General features: G+C 41.9%; 1 protein-coding gene across 1 annotated transcript; it reads left to right on the top strand.

Moving 5' to 3' along the window:
- Positions 1-4,114: 4,114 nt before the first annotated feature.
- On the top strand, positions 4,115-21,600 carry MEX3C (mex-3 RNA binding family member C; the record flags this gene model as incomplete). The annotated part of the gene is made up of 2 exons (XM_084252154.1): positions 4,115-4,835; positions 20,357-21,600. 2 exons carry the CDS (start codon positions 4,115-4,117, stop codon positions 21,580-21,582), a joined length of 1,947 nt encoding a protein of 648 aa, XP_084108280.1. The 3' UTR covers positions 21,583-21,600.
- Positions 21,601-23,395: the final 1,795 nt, after the last annotated feature.

The following is a 23,395-nucleotide window of genomic DNA, read 5'->3' as shown; positions in this document are numbered from 1 at the left end:
ACACTCACAGGGATGCTGAGCATGCAAAGACTGAGGCATGCGTGTGGCAGTAGGCAGGAAAGCAGAAGGAGGCAAAGAAAGAAAGTGCTCTAAGGAGCAGTTGATGGTCCTGCCATGGGAAGGTTCAACTGAATAAGGGCAAAAAGCACTCATTGGATTCAGTAATGAGAATTAATTCAAAGCATGAAGAGCCATGGGCACATTGCAGCATGCGTTCAAGGAGGCAAGCAATCGGCTTGGAGAAGCGGGTCTGGAGAAGAGAAGAGAGGGTGGTAATTGGAGGTGGAAGGAAGAGTTCCTGTTTATTAACAGAGGAGAGATTTGAGCAAGTTTATGGAACACTTGAGCACCTGGAAGGATGACACCAGAGTGTGGAAAGCCTGGAATTCCAGGTGGGAGACCTTGTTCCCAGAAAATCGGGAGCCGTTTCAAGCAGGACAATGACATGTTCTGTTCAGGTCCTGCTGCTCCTAGAGGACATCCTACTTTAAAGCAACTCATCCTGCCTTAAAAATGAAGCAAAATGTTTCCTTTGGGTTTTCTAGGTGGAGTCCTTCTTTACGACATTACTTTTAAATTGTCTAACCTTTCTCCATTTTCTTACTAGAAATTTCTTGAAGTTTTGTTTAATTTGCAATTGTGCCTACCTTAACATCATTACAATTAGGTTTAAAAGGCTAGTTCAGGGCCCCCCTGTTGGCACAAGGAGTTAAGTTTCAGCTATCAGCAGCCACTGCAACACGAGTTGGATTCCCAGCCAGGGAGATAATCCACATGGCACAGCTGCTTCCCTCAGCAGTGTATTTCAATAGAGCTGCCTGTTCTGCTCCTCACTCTGTCTCTGGTGCATGCTCTCACCCCACCCCAACCCCCACACCTCTGGCCTATACCCCAGTTCTTCTATGCTTAAATAAATAAAAATAACTCTTTTTTAAAAAAGGCTAATTCAGCAGTCAGTCTGCTAGTTGATAAAATGTAGCAGATTCTGTAGTTTTCTTGTTTGTCCTAACATTCTTAAAGCAACTCTTCTGTACCAGCTTATTATATTAACCTATGTCACAAAAGGCAGCCAGAGGATTGAAAGAGAAACATTCAGATGCAAATTAGTGTGGTTGTGGGGAGAGAAGAAGGAATTGGATTGTTTAAGGGATTTAAATGAAAGAATCCCAGTCATTCTTGAAAGCAAAATCAAATCTTAAATTTGCTTCATAAACAAGATTTACTACAAGATAATAAATTTAGACCCATATGGGAAGGTCCCTGAGCTTCAATATCTCCTGCTTAGTCCATAAATCACATTATTGATCAAGTATAAATTAATGCATGAAAGTATAATTTGTGTATGGAAATGTATGAGACCTCATTTATTATGGGAGAATAAAGTAGAAAGCAATTTTCGTATTATGAACACCCATATTAAACTATTTAGCATTTTTAAAAATCTTAGTTGAATGTGATATGCCCCCATATATTGACCGAATGGGTCTTATCTCCCACAACCTCTTTTATCCCACTCTCAAATGAAAAATGTATGAACTCCTGCTTTTGCATTGGGCCCTGGGGAGAAGCAAGTAAGACAAAGTGGTGAGCATTAAGTGACAGTCATGCAAAGAGGTGGGAAAAGGAACCTCTAAGATTTTCATTAGTAATTCTATGTATTTTCTCCCAATGACTGATAGAGCCTGGGAGTGGCCATTGCACACTTTATTTGACTTTCTTCCTTGATGAGATTTGCTTTGCTGAAAGATCTACCCATCAAATAATGGTTATTGCTGAAACCAAAATCACAGCTAGCAAGCATAAGTAAATGTCTGATTATACAAGCTATTCATCAGTACATTAAAAAGGATCCAGTGCCTTTATTAAGAAATCATGAAATATTATGTCCTTTGGGGCAGATCAGAAAAAAGGTAGAGATATACTAAATCAGTGAAAACTATACAAATTGGGGAGGTAGGAAAGAAAAAAAATCACTTTTTAGAACAGTTCATGGCAAAATTCCTTCTATAAACTCCAAACTCACACCGCGCATCAGTGTTCTAAACCCTGACTAAGCTTCAGAACAACTTGCGTGACATTTTAAAAATATGTCCAAGTCCCACCTCTGGATCTGCTAAATCTAAATATCCAAATTTTGCCTCATCCATGTTCTGTGTCTTTTTTTTGAAAGCTTGTCTTGACTTTGATGAAATCTTACCCCAGAGCCTACAGCTACAAATGAGTTCTCAAGAGACACAACATACAGGGTTAGATGAAAATTAGAGACACTTAGAGTAACAGCGAAGGTTCAGGGTTAGCTAAGATTTTCTAGGCCCTTGAATGGAGTGGAATAAATGTGAGTGAGATTGTGCACAGGGCCATAAGGACACAAAATAGAGAAAACAAGATATCCTTCAGCTTTCTCTCGGACTAGTGTCTGTAAAATCCCAGACAATTTTAGAAAACTAGGAGCACGATTAAAGTTCACTCATAAGATACGAGTCTGGGACAGGCAGGGTACAATAACTACACCCAATGTGGAAAGGATCCCAAGTCAAAAAGAGTCGGAAGGCTTCTTAGTAGTTTGTACTTGAGAAATGGCTACAGCGCAGTACATTGAATTGAGATGTTCTATGTGCATTGAGATAAATTTAAGTGATATACTGTCACACTACATTCAAAAAGTCGTGAAGAAACTCATTAATAATTTTATATTGACTGTGTGTTGAAATATTGAGTAGTATACTTAACTTAGCCTATTTGTTAAAACGACTTTAGTGGGGGTCATAGAAATCCTAAAATCACATTATGTTGCTGGCATTATAGCTGCATAGGACATCGACTGGTGGTTAAAACCTGGGAGACTGCACGGTACTCAAGGGTGGGGACAGGAGGGAGGTGCAGGCTGAAAATGAACAAAAGGGATAGGCTTTGTCTTCAACGAGCCATCGAAAATAAACCCCTAGAAAAGACAGCCGCGGTGTGGGACCACCTGGTGTGCGACCGACGCTGAGACGGTGGTAACGATGATTTCATCTCCTTGGGAGCCCCGAAAGAACCGAAGGTACTCGGGATGGATTTCAGGGATCCCGACGTAACCAACCGGCCTCGCTCCGGGGCGTGGGAGGTCCCTGCCCAGAGGGCGGAGCACCCCCGGGCAGCGCAGGGAAGGCCCGGCAGCCACGCGGTTCAGGAAACCACCCCCGCGGCCGGAGAGGAGGAAACTTCCCTGGCCCCTCCTTCGAGGGCTCCTTAGGCCCTTACCCCGCAAGAGGGAAATCTCTTCCTCAACCTAGAGAAACAACGCCCTCCGGGCGCAGGGCTGCGGCCCACCCCGCGGCCGCGCACCCCGCGCCCTAAAAGCCCTGCCCTAGGTGGGCAAGAGGGCGGCGCGGCCGGGCAGACGCTCAGGTGTGCGTTCGAACAGCACGCGCCTGCGCAGAAGCCCCTCCTCGTCTGCTTGCGGCTTCAGTTACCGCCTTCGTCCCGCCCCCTCGCCCGCCCCCACCTGGCATGTCACAAAGATTGACGTGTAAAGCGAACAATCAGAGCCCCTCTCCTCGTGAGCCTGTAGGGAAAGGGGAGGGCGGGGGGAGGGGAGAGGACGGCCGGCGAGGGCTTCAGGGGCGGGCTCGTCCCGCTCACCCAATCAGAAAGCTCTGGGGAGCGGCGGGGCGGGGCCGTGGAAGCGGCCGGGGGGTGGGGCCGGGGCCCGGCGCTAGCAGGCTGCGGGCAGGCGAGGGCGGGCTCCCGGCGATTAAAAGCGGCCAATCAGAGCGCACCGGCTTCATTCGGAGAGCGGCGTGGGGCGTCGCCGCCGCCGCGCGCGCCGGGGGCTGGCTGAGGCCATGGAACAAAAGAAAGCCTGAGAGGGGAGCCCGGCCGCCTCCAGCCGCCCGCCCCGCGCGTCCCCACCCACCCACCTAGTTACCTGCTCGGCCGCCGGCCCGGCCGGCCCCCGCCCTCCCGGCTGCGGGCGGCCCTGGCGCGCCCCGGGCCCGGCCGCCGGCCCCGCCGCTCCCGCGAGGAGAGGTGTCTGCGCGCTGAGCGGGCCGGGGCCGCGGCCGCCATGGGCCCCGCCGCCCGCCGCGCCTGACCCGGCCGCCGCCGCCGTCGACCGCGCGCCGCCGCCGCGATGCCGAGCGGCAGCTCCGCGGCCCTGGCCCTGGCGGCGGCGCCGGCCCCCCTGCCGCCGCCGCCCCCGCCCCCGCCGCTGCCGCCGCCCGCGGGCGCGCCGGGCCTCGAGGGGGACGGGCGGCCGCTGCGGGAGCGCCTGGCCGCGCTAGGCCTCGACGACCCCCGCGCGGCGGAGCCCGGCGCCCCGGCGCTGCGGGCCGCGGCGGCGCCGGGCCCGGCCCGGCGGGCGGCGGGGCGGCCCCCCGAGGAGCGCGCGCCGCCCGGCCGGCCCGGGGCCCCGGAGGCGGCCGCGCCGGAGCCGGGCGCGGACGGGGCGGCGGCGGCGGGCGCGGAGCTGGACGGAGACCCGCCGGAGGAGGAGGAGCCGGGCGAGGCGGGGGAGGAGGACCGGCCGGCGCTGCTGCTGCTGTCGCCGCCCGCGGCCGCCGCCCCCCAGCCGCAGCCGCTCGCGGGCGGGCCCCTGGGCGCCGTGCTGCTGCCGGCCGCCGGCGGCTTCGAGGCCCGGGACGCGGCGGCCGCGGCGGGGGCGCTGTACGGCGCGGACGATGCCCCGGGCATGATGGCGGCGATGCTGTCCCACGCCTACGGCGCCGGCGGCTGCGGGGCGGCGGCCCTCAACGGGGAGCAGGCGGCGCTGCTGCGGAGGAAGAGCGTCAACACCACCGAGTGCGTCCCGGTGCCCAGCTCCGAGCACGTCGCCGAGATCGTCGGTCGCCAGGGTGAGCGCGGGCCCGGGGCGCCCGGGGCGGGGGCCGGGGCCGGGGCCGGCGAGGGCGAGGGGGGTCACCTTGCGGGGCTGCCCGGCGGCCGCGCGCCGCGCGCGGGGAAGGCGCCGAGTGTCCCGGGACCCGCCGCGCCAGGTGTGCGCCCGGGCGGCGAGGCGCGAGTCGGCGGCGCCGCCTGGCGCGGGGAGGCGCCCCGGACGCGGGGTGTCCTGCGGGGGAGCGGGCAGCAGCGGCGCCCCGGGGGGAGCTCCTCTCCCCGGCGAGGGGCGAGCCCGGCGGGCCTGGCCGCGCCGCCCTCCCGCGTCGGAAACTTGGCTCCGGGGGGAGCGGCCCGGCCGCGCCGTGGCCCTCGCCGCGCCTCCGGGGTCCACTCCCGGGCGGCGCGCTGCCCGCCGCGAGCACACTCGGGCGTAGCTGAGGGAGGAAGATTGGGCATCGGGTCATTGAGTGAAGGAACTTTGCGTTCACACAGTTTTCGGCAAATGCTCCTCCGCGCTCGCCCGCACCGCCGGCGCTGCAGACAGACTCCTCCCACAGGCTCAGACAAAGGACCTGGGTCTCGGATTCCAGGAGTGGATCCGTGGAGGTGGGGGAAGGGGGTGCCGCGAGCACCTCCGCATCCGACATCTTTAGGGAAGGTCCTGTCGTCTAGGAGGCGCGTCCCCCCTTTGTTAAGGCGGCGGCGGTGCCCGCGGCGGCCTGGCTTCGGGGCGGTTAGGCTGGTCGGGGTGTTCTCCGCACTGTTGGGGAGAGCTTTGTTGGGGTCAGATAAAGAGAAATGATGGCGCTCCCGCTTGCTACATGATCTCATCTTTCCCCGTTGGTCTGGAGTACACATACAGAAGAGGTCTGTGGATGTGGTGGTTTCAGATATCAGAGTTGGCTCGTTTCTTACCTCTAGGATTTTAATAAGAAAAATTCATCGAAATCTGGGTAGAGGAGAGAGCTTATTCCAGACTGCCTGATGCCTGGTACATAAAAGCGGCATTCAAAGCTGGTGCCCTTCATTTGAGGATCTATTCCTATAGTTTGTTTGGTAAATAAGTTTCACGTGCCTTCCTTGCCTTTTGCAATAGCAGGAACAATAATCCAAGAGACAGCTGTTTCATCTACACAGGATAAAATTATGACATCCCAATTTATAAATCCAGAATAGTTGATCACTCATTTAAGAACATCGAGGAATTACTAGGTGTGTCAAGCTTTTGTCAGGCATTGAATTTGTGGCACTTGGGGACGTGAAATTAATTTACTTGCTGCCCTGAAGAAGCTCTGTGTCTAGTCAACAGTGGAATAGCACTAACAATAGTGTGTGACAAACAAGAGTACTTGTGAGAACATCAGCCCTAAAGGGCCTTGTAGAATGGATAAGGTTTTAACAAATGTAGATGGAAGACTGAGGAACAATGTGAGGAAAGGTGTGGAGGAATAATCTCTAGGTATGATTGGAAAGTTTTGAGGTTTTTTGATACTCAGGATCTGTAAAGGGGAGTGGTGAGAAAGGGTGTGGGTTCTGACTAGAGTGTGGAAACAAAACCCTAGGCAAGATACTAGGCAGGCTGTCACCATCTCTGCGCAAGTTGCTTCTTTGTGACTTTAGTGACAATTTAGGAAAACAGCATTATTTGCTAGTTTGAGGGGCAAGACTGACATTTTGCATATTTGGTTAATAAACTTTTATTCTCCATATTTTACCCTTCAAAGACTATAAAATGATCCTTAATTTCATACTTTTATCTTTCTACAAATTCATTATTTACAAGTAAACTGACTTCATTCCAAGTTTTAATTTTGTATCATCTATTAAATTGTAGCTAATGAGATAAAGTCATAATTTTTCTTTTTAGGGCTGTGCTTACTAGTGAATAAGGAAATGTGACTTTATGTCTTAGGGCATTGAGACAAATTGCTGACTATTCCTTTTCCCCTGAAGATTTTCCTATAGTTGATGGCACTGTTAAAAATACGCCATCATCCTCTATTTTGTCATACTGGCACAAAGTCTTGCCCTTTTCCTTTTCTGAACCATTCAATTAGTGGATCGTTGACCCCTTAGCCACAGTCATAAAACCCGTGTTTCCCCGCTCCTGCAGAGATTTAGGCAACTTCTAATGTTTGTGTTCACAGTGTGAAATTTCCCCATGGGGGAGGAGTACCTTACTCCCTGAGTGAGTAAAACAGGACAGAATCATTTAATTTGTTTGCTTCAGATGAGCTATATTTTCATCCTTACAAATTATCCATTCCTGCCATTTTATTCATTACCTGAAGTCATAATTTTCTGTTCGACATCTCCTAATTGGTTTTAGGAATAATTATGTCACAGATGGAGATATTTATGACTTGGGTTCTGAAAGCAGAGTAGGGCAAATGGAATTCTGAGTCATATAGACTGACAACTCATGTAGATTGCCTCTGGTTCCAGTGCCTTTCAAAACAACAAACCACTGATTTTGATAGTGATGAAAGTTGGCAAAATGTTGACCTCATACTCATACTCCCCAGTAGCATATGGTCATTTGCAAATGTTTGATTGGCCTTATTTTTTTCAATTTTGCATCCTATTTTGAAACCAATACTGTAAAACTCAAACTAAAGAGGATTATTGACCATTTTAAAAGTTTTTAAAGTTTTTAAGTAAAACATTGAAAGTAAATCTGAACAGATCTTTTAAAAGACCAAGGCACAGTCACAGTGGTTAACAGGCGCTTTAATGACTCAACAAACTTTGTTCCAATTTGTACAGTCATTGTATCTAGTTAGACTAAAAAGTGAAATAAACAACTATGCCCATCTTAATTAACTAGGTTATCTACTGTTATAAATTCCCTTGTTTTTAAAGACTCATAGCCCATTATTTATATCACTAAGATTAATGTGTGTTTTCCTATCTTCATATTCTAGAAAACCTCCAGCTTTTAATTGTATTTGTACTCCCAATATCTGAGTGTTTATGTATGAATAATATATGTGCTGATATATTTTTTAAAACTGATGTTTTTAGGAATGTGAAAAATGGAAACTGGAATTTTTTTTTTTTTAATATTTTACTCCAGTGGATTTTCTTGCATTCCCTTTTTGTCTTTTATTGAACCAGACCCTTCTGGAAATGTTCTTCTTTCTTATTGAGCTACTTTGTCTCCTCTCATCCTCAGTAGTTTCACATATTGTCACTTTTTTTTTTTTTTTAAGAGGCATGTTTTATTTATTTATTTGTTTGTTTTTATACATGCACTGGGTACAGTCAGAAGCGCGGGAGGGTGAGAGAATTCACCAGAGCCAGAGCGGGGAGCAGAGCAGGCAGAAAGACCGAAGCACACTGCTGAGGGGAGCAGCGGGCGGCAGGAGAGGTCTGCGCGCCATGTGGGACCCTCCTCAGGTGGCCGGGGAGCAGCCAGGGATCGAACCGGCGCCGCAGAGGTCGCTGGCAGCTTCACAACCCAGCGCTCAACCACTGCGCCACCGGGGAGGCCCACATATTGTCACTTTTAAAACATGTCACATTATTTCCATTTATCCTCAATGTGTCCATGTAGTAATTTTTCCCAGTTTCTTATGGTGAGACCACTCTTGAAGGTCTAACAGAACTGAAATAAGCATGTTTGTCTGGGTGTAAAGTGAAATTTACGCTGTACATAATTTCTCTATTCAAGAAAAAAACGCATTTCATGAGAAGAAAAACTTTCAGAATAATGCTGAAGTGCAGTGTTTTTTCCTTTTATGGTGTTGGAGGTGGGAAAATCATTGCTCTTCTCTTTGCTGGGTACTATGTCACTTGCTTTAACCCTGTTAGGTAGTTATCCACATGTTATAGATGTAAAAACTGAGGTTTTATTAGGTGATCAAGTCACCTAGTAGAACTTGGATTTACACCAGTTTGTAAGACAAAGTTCTTTGCGTTGTACATTACTGCTTCGTTGTTGAAGCATCCTACTCAGGAAGGTTAATAATGTTTTGGGTAATTTCTGCCCTAAGCATCTGGGTTTTGGGATGTTGGATTTCTAGTAAGCATAACTTAAAATATCTTTACTGTCTGAATTAATAAAAATTGGAGGTCTAATACACAGAAAGCAGATTAATCTGATATTGCAGTTTTAATGTGTCTAAAACTTTGTCATACATAGCTCAGAAAGTTAATTTGTGTATTATAACTTTAAAACTTTAAAAACTACATACTGTAATTTTTCTAGGCTTTAACTTTTAAATTTAGCTGATATTAGTTTGTATTAACTCTGGGACCAGTGAGAAAGGTTCAATTATTATAATTGTTTGTAAATGGGTGGAGACTCTCCTGCCTTTTCTTCCTGCCTTATTCAGATAATGAACTATTCTGATTCACTAGGGAGGAAAAGGGTGTATTTTCTACCTCCTGGTTACCAACAACCTAAAAAGGATCCTGGGAGGCAAGTATTTGAGAACTGTTAATTACTCTGTTAGGATTTCTATTTAGAAAAATTTCCAAGCATGTTTATGGGTTAGAATTCTATGAAATTCTTTTTACATCTACATTTTCACGGAAAGGTAGCATTTAATTATGAGATGTGCTTTCTATATTGCTTCCATTTTTAATATATTTGATATTTGTACAAATTGAATAATTTTTGCCTTAAGTTGAATACAAAAATGTTTTAGAATGTTTATTTTAATATAATAATGCTTATTGTAAACTACCCCAAATTGTCTTTAACTATCTCAGCTCAACTATAATATATTGGAAAGAGCCAACCATCATAAATTGAAATCCCTGAATTCTGGTTACTCTGCCAGTAACTCTTGAACAAGTCACTTAAACTCCATAGACTTCAGATTCTTTTTCTGCAGCTGGTATAATATATACAGTATTTTTAGAGATTCTGAATGACAGGGAAAATGGACATACATGAAACTATAATAGATAAACATGTTACTTTTGGTAAGTTAACTCTGAAATTAATTTCAGCTACTCTGTTTAAAAATTCAAGGGGGCTCTGCTCCATTTAGTCATTCAGGGATAGGGGCAGATGGAGCAACCACCATCTCAAGTGTCGACTGGTCTTCCCCTATGCTGGAGAAATGAGTGATGGTGGCATTGCACGTGCCAATCTTTAAATGTTTTACCGGTAGTAATAATGATCACATCTGTTCATATCTCATTAATCAGAGCAAGTTTCTGGCCACACATCTGGTAAGAAAGTGCGTTACAACCAGTCCACAAGGAGAGAATCGAGTATCAGTGAACAGCCATGGTGACGACCACATATTCTGTGATATATGGGATTGTTTGCATGATTTTTTTAAATGTAATTTATACCATATAGGTTTTGTAATTTAAAGTTGAACTCAAAACGAAAAAAAATAATGCTCATAAGATACTAAATAAGTGTCTGCAGTCTAAAACTCCTTTAGGAAGCTCCAATTCAATTATTGGATAGTCTAGTTTAAACTCCCATTGACCTTCAGGTGATTCTAAAGCGATATTTTTTATTAAACTGTGCCTTAATGCTTCACAAATTACTTAGAGACCATAATTTGTGGGTTTCCTTTTAGCTCTTTTCCCATGCTACCACTGGGTACCATATAGTAATGCATAAAGATTAAATCTGATATTCAGGGCTTTAAAATAATTCTCTAATATTAGAATTGCCAAGCTCAATTATACAAAACTGAATGTATGCATGTCCTAATGCCATTTGAATATTTTGAATCTTTATTCCATGACTGGTTTTGAGAATAAGTTACCCTGTGTATACAACCCTTTTGGTTGAATACAACCTTTTTCGTGCCAGTGTTTGGAATTTAAAGACAATTCATGTGGATATGCTTTGTTGCCTCTGTCCAGTAAACAAAAAACTACAATTCATTGTATGTAGGAAAGCTTGGTTTGACCACTGTTTCATCATGAAATACTATTAAAATAATATGCAATTATTAGCAATATGCAAATAATTAAAATAGTACAGAATTCCTTAATGAAAAGTACAGATGTAATTGAACATAGGCATAAAGTAGTTAGTTGGAGGGCTTCGTTCCAGATAACTAGAAAATCTTATCAAAAAAAGGTTATCGGTGTAAAAATACTTTGCATTTTGAGCTGACCTTTTTATTACTGCCCCAATTCTCCTTTCCCCTTTGGCTTTGCTTCTACCTTTCCACTGCAGTGTACTGTAGAAAAGGAAGTTGAACTTGGAATCAGAAAGCTTGTGTTAAAAACCTCATTTCACCATTTATTGCCTAGAACCTTGGACAAAGTATTTATCCTCATTGGGTCTCTTAGGGAGGGAATAAAAACCTGTTTCATCTATTTGTTCTTCTCAGCCCCTCCCAATTGTTGTGCGGATCAAGATTGAGAGGCTGTCATTAGTACAAATTCATTGTACAACTGAAAGTATAGAGATAATAAATTATATATGAAGTTACGGTAAAGCTTGGATTGTGCTCCAGTACAATCTAAAATGCTAGTTGAAACCAAGTAGTTGTATTTTAGTACATTTTTCCTAGGGTATACTGCTAACTAAATGATATAAATTACAAATTTTCATGTTTACAGTATGTCTTAAAATTTATTTGTTTTAAAATTTATTTAAAATCAGAGCTTTTGAAATGTATTTCCTGGTGAAGAGCTAAATAGTCTGGAAAAGAATCATTCACAAATGAATCTGAGTCCAGTGTATATTCCAAAGTTTCTATTAGCATCCTCTAAAGGTAGGAACCTGATTTAAAAATTCCCATTTAGGAAAATTGTTCAGCCTTTCATCTCTAATTTACACTCTTTGGGTTTTAGCGAAATGCCAGATATAAGCTTATTTATTAAATTGTTTATCCTCTTGCCTAAATAAAGTGAAATAAAAAGGGAGAGTTATATTTACTTGAACTTTTAAAATATTTTATATGTAGAGGGAATTCTTCTGAACTCTTTCTTATGAGGGAAATAATACAGATTGAGAGAATAGTGTGTCTGGGAGTGATTACTCTTAGGGCAAATCTAGCCTTCAGTTTTCTTCATGTATAAAATGAGATTGAATTGGATCATCTCTTGTAGCTCTTATTTCAGATCTTTGTTCAAAAAGAGTCCCTAAAGTCATGCAAAAATAAACCTTGTTTCAAATTGCCAGTTAGATTGACTTCAACATAAATCCTCCTAGTTTTGTAAAGTTGATCTTTACATGCTTTTCACAGTCTAAATGTGCAGTTTAGCATTAGGAGATAAATTCTCTAACTGCCTTTAACTGGCTTGGAAAATTGATTTATTTAATTTTCTTTTCTTTTAATAATGACAAACATTATTTAAGTGTCATTTCATATTTGATCCTTATTTCTAACATGTAGGTAAGAGAACAGATCTACACAAGGAAACAGATCTTTATGAGTTACTATGTAAGTAACTTATCCAGGGTCTCAAACTCACAGTTGGAGACTTAACACACCTATCTCCTTAAGGGATGGAACACGAAAACCAAAAAATTACGCATAGATATAGAAGATTTGAACAGCACCACCAACCAACAAAAGAAAATGACAATTCACTGTCTGTACAGTAAGTGCAAACACCAAATCCTTTGGTGCTTAAAGTTGATACACGACAGTGAGGCCAGAATTGAATCTTAGTTATCTTTGCATCTTTAATGTCATTAACATGCCTGAAGCAAAGTGTTTCTTTTATTAAACTGAATTATTAGATTGAAAACTTGCCATTATTTATTGTTTTAGTTTCTTTGTTTTGGTAAGTGGGATTTTTTCCCCTCTTTTCCTTTTTTCCTAACTCCACACAAGGAGCCCCAATCAACCTTGATTTTTGAGGTTTGTTTTTTTTTTTTTTAAAGTGGTAGTAGGCACTACTCAATTTGAGGTATTTGCTATCTATGTGAATACTGATAAGCAAAACTAAAATCATATAAATGCAGATATTTAAAGTGCTCATAATGATACCTAAAATGAGACAGTATGCTTAACAAAAGAAATCTAGAAAATGTAATTATGGGAGTTAACAAGACACTTGGGCCTGAAAAGGGAAAACTAGTATTTCTATATTATGCTTTTTAGAATATACTTCATTGCTAGTCTAAATGATTTATTTAAATTTCGGAATTGCATGCATGAGAAATCCTCTTGGGAGGATTTAGTTGATATTTATCAGTCTTTGAAGAATAATACTGAAACTGAGTCCTTGTAGAGTTAAAAGCTTTTGAATATTCTTGTCTAGACTATTCCAAGTTTAAAAAAAAAAAACCTTTACATGAAATCATTACTAATATGACACCCCCCCCCATTCTAATACATAATGAAACAAATTTGCTTTTAGAGAAAAACAGTATAGTGACTGTCAGATTAAGACAACTTGGGTTTGAGACCTGACTTTCTAGCTGGAAGATATTGAGCAAATATAGTTGTGCTCTTTTTGGCCCTTCTTTTCACACGCTATTACAATGATTAAGTGAGAATATATCTAGGAGAGCCTGAGAAACTGAAAAGTGTGTTAAATTTTTTTTATAAATTCAAAGCTAAGCCCAGTCACCCAGATAATTAGTTCAGTCACTCATGAAATACTTAGTAAGGGAATGGGTTTACTTAGATAGTTCTCAAAAGCTACCCTTTACTGAGCACCTTACTGAGTAACAGGCATCGTGATCAGCATTTTCAATACATTATTTCATTTAGTCCTTGCAAAAACCAGATAAGAATAGTATCTTTAATCAGTTTCCCCTCCCCTATAAAGGAAAAATAAAGGACCTGTTAGAGTTGAAGTAGCTGATTGGTGATGGTCTATCCAAAGTCTTGTGTTCCCAGCCATTTGCTCAACCTACCTTTCCTTGAGGAAAGATAGGTTGTATGTATACAAAGATAGATGTATGTGACATACGGTAGTGTCTCCTTGTCCCAAGTGCTTTTTAGACCAGAAAGAAGAGGTGGCTATATCCTAGGAGAAGAGGGACTTGGTCAAGAAATATAAGTGTGACTTGACTGACATTGAAACTGCAACTAACTAGTGATAGATTAGAGCCCAGTCCTGCTGTTTACATTGCTTCTTTTAAACTGGACTTCGAAAAATTCATGTGTGATATTTGTGATGATAGTTAAAACCTTTTACACATACTATCTCATCTTTTCCAAATGGTCATGCTTCTGAACTCGCCATATAACATGCGTGTAGCTAATTTATGGAGTGAATGAAAATAGAATTAATTTAATTTCTGGAAAACAAAATTCTTTGTCAAAATAGTAACACTAGACATAACATTTGGGACTAATTTCTTTAAAAAGCAAATTATTTATACCTGCAAGATGGAGTTTAAACTCCCTCACTTGACATTGAATATGTCCATCTCCCCAACCATTCTACCCTCCGAGAGTTGCTTAAAACCAGGTGTGTATCCTAAATGCCATCATGTGCTCCTGATTCACTGCTTTAGCATTTGCTGTTCCCTTGCTCCCCTTCCCACACAGCAAAAAGACTTTTCTCTAGACTAGTTTCAGATGCCTCTTTCATTTACTGTGTAAGCACTACAAAGACCTCTCCTTTTCTGTGCTCCACACCTTTGTATGTCTGTTTTCATTCATACGACTGACTATACATTGTTTTAGATCCTTGTGATCCGAAATTGTGATAGTTCCTTTCATGTCGCCTGGAATTAGCACCAGTGTCTTTACAGGCAGTTTAAGTATTTGAATGGGTGAGATCACGCATGAGGGTGATGCTTTCCTTCACAATTGGAAAATGTCCTTGGTTGTGGGAAAGGAGCGGTTTAACCGGGCATAGTTGGGCAAAGCCCTAGGACAGGTGGAGGGCTTTTACGTGAGCTTCCCCTGCCCAGCTGCTTGCTTCTCAGCATAAACACCCTGTCTTATGTGTTTCTTTTCTTTTTTTTTAATCTATTTTATCTTTAGCTCTATCCCCTCACACTATTCCAATGCCTGTGATCTCCACACATTTCATGACCCTTTTATCTCATCGTTGACCTGAGCATTGAGTTTCTAAGCAATCCTGGGTTTGGGTTTTGAATTTTCATGAGTCAGATACTTTTCTCTGTTCAAAAGCCAGAGACTTGGAAGAAAGGGAGAAATAATTAGAGAAGGGAAATGGTACTGTGGTCAGCAGAATAAACCCCTCTCTGAAGATGTCTTCTACCCTGATCACCTGGAAATTGTGAATATATGCTAAATTTGGCAAGAGGCTTTGCAACCGTGAAGGGGGGACCTTAAGAACCGAAGTTATCTGAGATCATCTGGGTGGGCCCACTATTATCACTCTGGCTGAAGATAGAGAAAGGGGGGCTACAAGCCAAGAAATGTGGAAGCCTAAGAAGCAGGGAATGGCCCTCAACTGACAGCCAAAGGCAATAGGCACTTAGTTCTATAACCTTAGACAGTGAAATTCAGCTAATAACCTGAGTGAACAAGGAAATAGATCCTCCTCAGAAAGGAACGCTACCCTGTCCACACCTTGGTTTAAACCCTGTTGAGGCCCATGTTAGACTTCTGACCTACAGAAATACAAAATAAAAATGTGTGTCCTTGTCACTATGTGCGAGACCTTGTTATGGCAGCAGTACAAAACTGAAGCAGATAATATACAAAATTAAGAACAGGAAAAGAATTCTGGACTTATGAAGAACTAATGGCAATTCCGTATTTGCTGTGATGCCTTAATATACTGCTGTATGCTGAAGGCAACTGCTTCATTTTGATGGCGCGCCCAGACTGTCAGAATATGAATATAGTACAGGCGCCAAACATTGTGGCTGCTGTTATCTTAGAGCAGTGATTGCAGTGTCCTTTTGGTCTCAAAGAACTTGAATAGTTTTCTGTTGTTGCATAACAAATTCACATTAGGTTAGTGGTTTTAAAATAATAATGTATTATCTGAATTTCTCTAGGTCAGAAGACAGGGCATGGGGTGTGACTGCATTCTCCATTCTGGAGTCTCACTGGGCTAAAATCAAGGCCTTGGCCAACACTACATTTCTCATCTGGGACACGGATCCTGAAACAGGCTTCCTGGTTATTGGAAGCTTTTTTTTTTTTTTTTTTTTTTTTTTTTTTTTTTTTGTAAGTTGTAGGATAGAGGCCTCCATTTTCCTTCTCTCTCTCTCAGTTCCTAGAAGCCATCTGCAGTTTCTTGCCATGGGAGCTCCATAGACAGTTTACCTCTGGATTACTGACCTTCTTCCTCACTAGCCAGAGCATCGAGAACAACTGGAGAAAACTCTGCTGTAGAGGATTTGTAATTAGGTCAGTTTCATCCAAATAATCTGGATAATCTTCCTATTTTATGATGAACTGATTTAGATAGTAATTACCTCTACATTGCAGACCATAATGCTACATCTGGTTCTTTTGTTTTTAAATACATCAGTCCACATGTTTATGCAACTGGAAAGTATCCTTAAAAATGATCTAATTTACTGGTTTTGTGATACTCCGTCTCCCCCCCCCCCCCCAGCAAAAGAACATTTTACATTGCAACCTGTTGTACTTTGCACTGAAACATTTGGAACACATTAGTGCCCCCTTTTTTAATGCAGATTGCAACCCATTAAATTGATAGTGCAATCCATATTTGAGAAACATTGAAGATACCATCACTTTCAGCTCTTCTCCAGTAACAGAGGACCTGTCCCTCTTAATTACTAAAGCAGTTGGAGGAAGAAAGAGGCTCTCCTTACACTGGAGAAACAAGACAGAACCCTGCTATGCCAGAGTGAGAAGATCAGAAATCTGACTGCAGCTAAAGAGCAAAACATGCTAGCCACACTGGTGTAGAAAGAGGAAATGGCATGCTACCAGGAAATAAATTGCAGGGGGTTTTTTTGGGGGGGGCAATTTACATCCAAATCAAAATAAAATTAGAACTATGAAAATTATTGCTAATATCCTACTTCTTAACCTTCAGTCTGGTGTAGGCTTCTGCCGGTAGGCTACCTTGAACATACCTTACCAACGTGTTGATTTTTATTTGTAAGAAAGTAAATGTTAATCCTTGGAATTGTCAGCTTTAAGTTTATGAAATTACCATGCTCTCCATACAATTTACAGTAATTCCAGTACTAGTCAAAAAAACAGCTAATAAGCTACATCTCATAAAATGTTTTTTAAGTTTTCTGATTTAATCATATTTCTTTGAAAAACTGATCATTTGTATAGCTCAAAAGTGAAAAATAAGGGAGTATACAGTGAAAATGAAGTCTCCCTCCTGTCCTGTGCTCCTAAATCAACCAGTTTTACGGCTGCATTGTACTTCATTACGTTAGCTGTACCAGCCTCACTATCATATAAATAATCACAATAATCCAGAGGTCATTTTGCACCTGTGCAAGCATTTTTACAGAATCTCTTCTATGAGTGGGATTGTAGGAACAAAATTACACATACACTTGCAGTTGTCATTTTGATAGATGTCACAAACTTGACCTCCAGAGAGAGCGGATTATACAGCACACAAGAAATATGGATGTCCTTTTCCTCATACTAATTCTGCTTTCAGGTTTTTTGTAATTCCCATGAAAATGTCAATTTTCATGTCTTGTTTTAGGTGACTTTGGTCATACATCAGTTTTTTTTAAAGTAGTCTAATTTATCACTGCTTTTATGACTTCTGAGTTTTGTATCATTCAGTTTATAAATTCTTTCATGCCTTTAAAAAAATGTCTTTAGGGCCTCCCCTGGTGGAGCAGGCGGTTGAGTGCTGCACTGTGAAGCTGTCCGCAGCCTCTGCAGCACCGGTTCAATTCCGGCTGGCCGGTGAGGGTCCCACATGGCACAGCAGACCTCTCCTGCCGCGCCTGCTACTCCCCTCAGCAATGTATTTCATCATTCTGCCTGTTCTGTTCCCCGTTCTGTCTCTGGTGAATCCTGTCACCCTCCTGTGCATCTGGCCTATATTTGGGTTCTTAGATAGATAGATAGATAGATAGATAGATAGATAGATAGATAAACTTTTTTTTTTTTTTAAGGTCTTTGAATTTTCAAATAAAAATCTGAAATACTCCCCAGGAAGCATTTTACATCCTCTACCTGCAAAATAATGAAACTTTGTTTTCTCCTTTAGTTTGTCACCAACCCTCCCCCCACCCCCACCATTCAAATTATCCCCATCTTTGGGGATAATTACCATTACCTTCTTACTGCTGATCTGCAAAAAACCTAAGCACTCTGTCTTTGGGGCAGGATGGGCCTCTTACTTCCCTGTCTTGGAGGAAATCTGGGCTCAAAAGTTGGTCTTTTATTGTTCTGGTCTTCCAATTCACTTTCTATCATAAGCAAAGATAGCATTTCCTGTACTCAAGTTACACTGTCAATATATTTTTCTAGTTCATTGTAGATGTAAACTATTAGCATTCTTAATAACAACTTTTCATGTTTCATAATAGCATAAATTCTACTCATTGTAAATAATTTCTAGATGGCTTTCAAACCACGTTCTTATGACCCTTCTTATACCTCATCCAGTTTCTTCACTTGAAGTGTTTTCCTTGGAGTTTTTCTTTTAGGGACCACTCCCATCCTCCATCAGTCTACTCAAATAATGTAACCCTCAGGTTAGAGTAAACCTAGCACTAAATGTGTCTTCATGATTGGTCCTAGGATTCAGCAGTGAGAGCACAACCACTTTATAAATTCTACAGCATGTTGGAAAGGGAAACAGGATCTTCATTTGTGGTTGAGATCCAAAAGTTCAGTAGTAGATTGAGTAAGGTTGTATTGAATATGTGATTTGCAGTATAGGGCCATATGCAATATGACACTCTTTAAAAGCTAGGCACAAAGTAACTTAGATGACAAACAATATGCATTGGAATGATGCCAAGTGTTTTTATAAAATAAGACTCATCTTTGTTTCAACAACTATCTCATGACCACCCATGGTATATACTGATGGTCAGTCACCCAGTGCTCTGAGAATACTTAGAGAAGGGTGCCTAAAGCAGTCCAGAGGAAGACGAATCCTCATAGAGGATGAGGCAACTTAAGTAAAATCTGAAGGACTAGTAGGAGCTAAGCAAGCAGAACTAGGAGGAAAGAGGCAGGGCACGGGAGCTCAGATAGGAGTTTAATATGGTGGGCACAGACTGCAAAGTTTAGCAAGTGAGGAGGGGGGAAAGGAGACTGATTAAGAGATAAGTTAGAGAAAGGTGATTAGGTAAAGAAGGGCTTTGTGTGTTGTACTGATGCAAATAAGTCATCATCTGATCTGTGCTTTATTTAAAAAGCATCTGGCCAAAGTGAATATGGAGAATGGATTGAAGTGAGGCAAGACGGGAGGCATGGAGACCTGTAGGGCATGGCTGTTGCGGTTATGCATGTTAGAAATGATATGTATAGTTTTGCACATTATGAATTGGATGCCAAAAAAGGGGAAAGATTAAGAAAAAGACCTGCTTAAATTGTCATGTATATCTCCAATCACACCTCGCTGTCTTTATTTTGAAGAACAAAGAGTAGCATGCTATATCATGAGAACAGATTTATTCAGGCACAAGCGTCATGTTAAGATCTTTGAAAAGTATAACCCTAGAGCTGTATGCCTTAATTGTATAATTGACATTTTAAGTTACAGTTGAAAACCTCTGTTCTTGCAGTTGATACTGGTAATGGGTAACTATTCCCCAAAAGTTGATTAAAGTAAAAAATTTAGGAACAGTTATGCACATATATCTTAGATACTTAGTTTTTTAAATTAAATATACTTAGAATTTGGGGCTAAAAACTTTTGAGAATGAATCTGCCCATCACAGTAGACCTTCTTGAATAATGGCACATCCAGTACCTATATTCCATTTAGTGTCCTGTGTTTCTTTTGAATGTAGCAAGAACTTTAATGAATGCAAAATCATTGTTAATGTTTTTACCCCAGACTTTTATACTTGTCTCACCCCTATTTATTTGTTGTCATCAAAGGAAAGAAAAATACTAAGTTAAAGTGATAGGACAAGTAGAAGTCAGTTAAATTTTGTGGTAGTCATACAAAATTTGAGGTTCTTAGGTTAACAAAAAGAGCATAGATTTTGAAGTCAAACTAGGTTTAACTCTGATGCTGCCACTTACTAGCTCTGTGAACCTGGACAGATTGTACAGTTTCCTTAGCAAATGAAAGGAGTGTTAATAGGGTTATTGTGCAGATTAAATGAGACAATAGATATTAAATGTCTCACAAAGTATTAATAGTTTTTCTTTGCCACCACCACTCTGCAAGGTAGTAAATGCCAGTGTTCTGAAAGACACACCCATTGATGGCAGAGCTCACCTGCTTCGAGTACTTCATGCATCATTTGCAATGACTAATAACAAATGGAAGGAAATGACAAGCCTGACTTCTGAGTTGAGGCCTCTCAGTAGAGGCACCACCTCTTCCCAAATGAGAGACCACCAGACGAGGATTTAGGAGCATTCAGGAAAGCTATCAATGTCTAGTGATTTGTTTTAGAATTAAAAACAAGCAAACAAAAAAATACTCATAAGCAGACATTTAGTGTGATTGGAATGCTGAGATTTGTCTTTATATTGTTGATGCTGGTTCTTATGGAATATTTTCTTTCTAACAGGTTGTAAAATTAAAGCACTGAGAGCCAAGACAAACACATACATCAAGACACCTGTTCGCGGTGAAGAGCCCATTTTTGTTGTCACAGGACGAAAAGAAGATGTTGCCATGGCCAAAAGAGAAATCCTGTCAGCTGCAGAGCACTTCTCCATGATTCGTGCATCTCGAAACAAAAATGGCCCTGCCCTTGGAGGGTTGTCATGCAGTCCTAATCTGCCTGGTCAAACCACCGTTCAAGTTAGGGTCCCCTATCGTGTGGTAGGATTAGTAGTTGGACCCAAAGGAGCAACTATTAAAAGAATTCAGCAGCAGACCCACACATACATAGTAACTCCAAGCAGAGATAAAGAGCCTGTCTTTGAAGTGACAGGGATGCCCGAAAATGTTGACAGAGCAAGAGAAGAAATAGAAATGCATATTGCCATGCGTACGGGAAACTATATTGAGCTCAACGAAGAGAATGATTTCCATTACAACGGTACTGATGTAAGCTTTGAAGGTGGCACCCTAGGCTCTGCATGGCTCTCCTCCAATCCAGTTCCTCCTAGCCGCGCAAGAATGATATCTAATTATCGAAATGATAGTTCCAGTTCTCTGGGAAGTGGGTCTACAGATTCCTACTTTGGAAGCAACAGGCTGGCTGACTTTAGTCCAACAAGCCCATTTAGCACAGGAAACTTTTGGTTTGGAGACACACTACCATCTGTAGGCTCAGAAGATCTTGCAGTTGATTCTCCTGCCTTTGACTCTCTACCAACATCCGCTCAAACGATCTGGACTCCGTTTGAACCAGTTAACCCACTCTCTGGCTTTGGGAGTGATCCTTCTGGTAACATGAAAACTCAGCGTAGAGGAAGTCAGCCATCTACTCCTCGTCTGTCTCCTACATTTCCTGAGAGCATTGACCACCCACTTGCTCGGAGGGTTAGGAGCGACCCACCTAGTACAGGCAACCACGTTGGCCTTCCAGTATACATCCCTGCTTTTTCTAATGGTACCAATAGTTACTCCTCTTCCAATGGTGGTTCCACCTCTAGCTCACCTCCAGAATCAAGACGAAAGCACGACTGTGTGATTTGCTTTGAGAATGAAGTTATTGCTGCCCTAGTTCCATGTGGCCACAACCTCTTCTGCATGGAATGTGCCAACAAGATCTGTGAAAAGAGAACGCCATCATGTCCAGTTTGCCAGACAGCTGTTACTCAGGCAATCCAAATACACTCTTAACTATATATATATACATAAATACTATATCTATATGGACTCGTAAAGGCATGGGTATAATGGTACCCCCAGTAAACTTCCTAATGAATTCTTATGACTGTTATCAGGCTTTATTGGGATTAGGCTAAAGTTGTTAGTAAACTTATAAAAGGCTGCTATGGTAACACTAAACCTAAGTGGTCTCTTGTCTATTAGTTGGTTTGAATGATTAATATTATCCTGTAGACCCAGAGACATAGCTTGTGAGAGAATTGTTAGAGCTGACATTCAACTCGGCTGAGTGAAGATAATCATAGCGCACGTGAGCCTATGCCTATGAGAAAGTGTTTATGTCTAAGATTTTAAAAACAGTGGGTCCCTAAGCCTAACCCCATTAAGAGTTTATGGAGGGTACGTGGCATTACAGATGATTCAGACACTTCCAGTGCTGCCTTCTTTACACTGCCAGTTTTGACAAAACAGGTTTGTTTTTTATTTTACAACAACTTATGCCTAATTCTGCAGGATTGCAAGTTAACTTTTTAATGCATTGTGATTACTTATTGGTAATAGTAGGGCCATGGCAGTTTACTTGATCACTGGTTACAATTTGGGGCAGAAACTGCTACATTGACCTTCATCTCGCCCAGAGTGCTCAGCTTGTGTGGTCAGTGGGTCAGGAATGCAATTGTGTCCACTGTGGATTCCTACCCATTGAGTCCCTCCATGAATGTGGAAATGGCCACCTGGGTTTTTTCCATTTCAGGACGGGCTTTGGGGTGCACCTATATTGGCTAATAATTAAGGATGCGAACATTCCATTCATTAGTCTGATCAAGTTACTGATTAATTTCTAGACTATAGATCAAAATGTGAAACATTTTATGTTCAATCCATATTTGTCTTGCACATTATAAATATATTTTTATTTTTAGTAATTTTGGGGTGGGGGGAGGGAGAGAGAGGGTAATAATGCCCTTAGCATCATTCATAAAAGCAGCTGTGACAACCTCCAATCAGTTTACTTCATTTCAAAACTATTTCCAATCACAGGAAAGATTTCTTTAAAATACACTTTTACATTTCACCTGTGGATGTCTAATTTCATCCTCAGTATGTTCCCAAATTTATGCTGGTATTGAAAGGACAAAACATTATACTTGTGGGTTTTTCTACTAATTATTTTTGAAACGTTATTTTCCCAACACAAAAGAGCTTTTTTTCTCAGTATAACAAAAGTTGAAATCCTATGTGTATTGAATAGTAAATAGACAAATTTTATTTTTATTTCCACTTGAAGAGTTACATTTCGTATAAAAGTTTACAAATAACGGTTTTTATTTTGATTTTTCAGTATAAAAAATTTGCCTTGATGGCATATTATGATGTAATGCTAATTGCTTGTAGGATAGTTTAAATGTCAGTATTGAAACCTAATCTTTAGCTGCCGTCTTGTAGATACGAACGAATGTTCACCAAGCATGTATTTTGTATTTTGTTGCATTGTACACTGCAACTAATAAGCCAAGGAATCGACATATATTAGGTGCGTGTACTGTTTCTTACAACCACCAACTAAGAATGATAAATTATCAATATAGTTTAGTATTTGCTAATTTTACTACACTCTTTTGTTATGTATATGTAGGGAAGTCATAGGGATTATAAATTCAATTTGAGTAAAGTTTAAAACCATATATTTTATGATAAAGGGCCTTTAACTTAAGATGGCCAAAGCACTGATATTATATATTTGCTGTAAAGAGAATTATAAGAGTTTTATTTTTCTGATATTAAAAGTTACTTAATAAAGACTTGTTTCCATTAACTTGAACGT

The sequence above is a fragment of the Talpa europaea genome (assembly GCF_964194135.1).
Source record: "Talpa europaea genome assembly, chromosome: 13".
Classification (NCBI taxonomy): Eukaryota; Metazoa; Chordata; class Mammalia; order Eulipotyphla; family Talpidae; genus Talpa; species Talpa europaea.
This window is presented reverse-complemented; position numbering and strand designations above follow the sequence as displayed.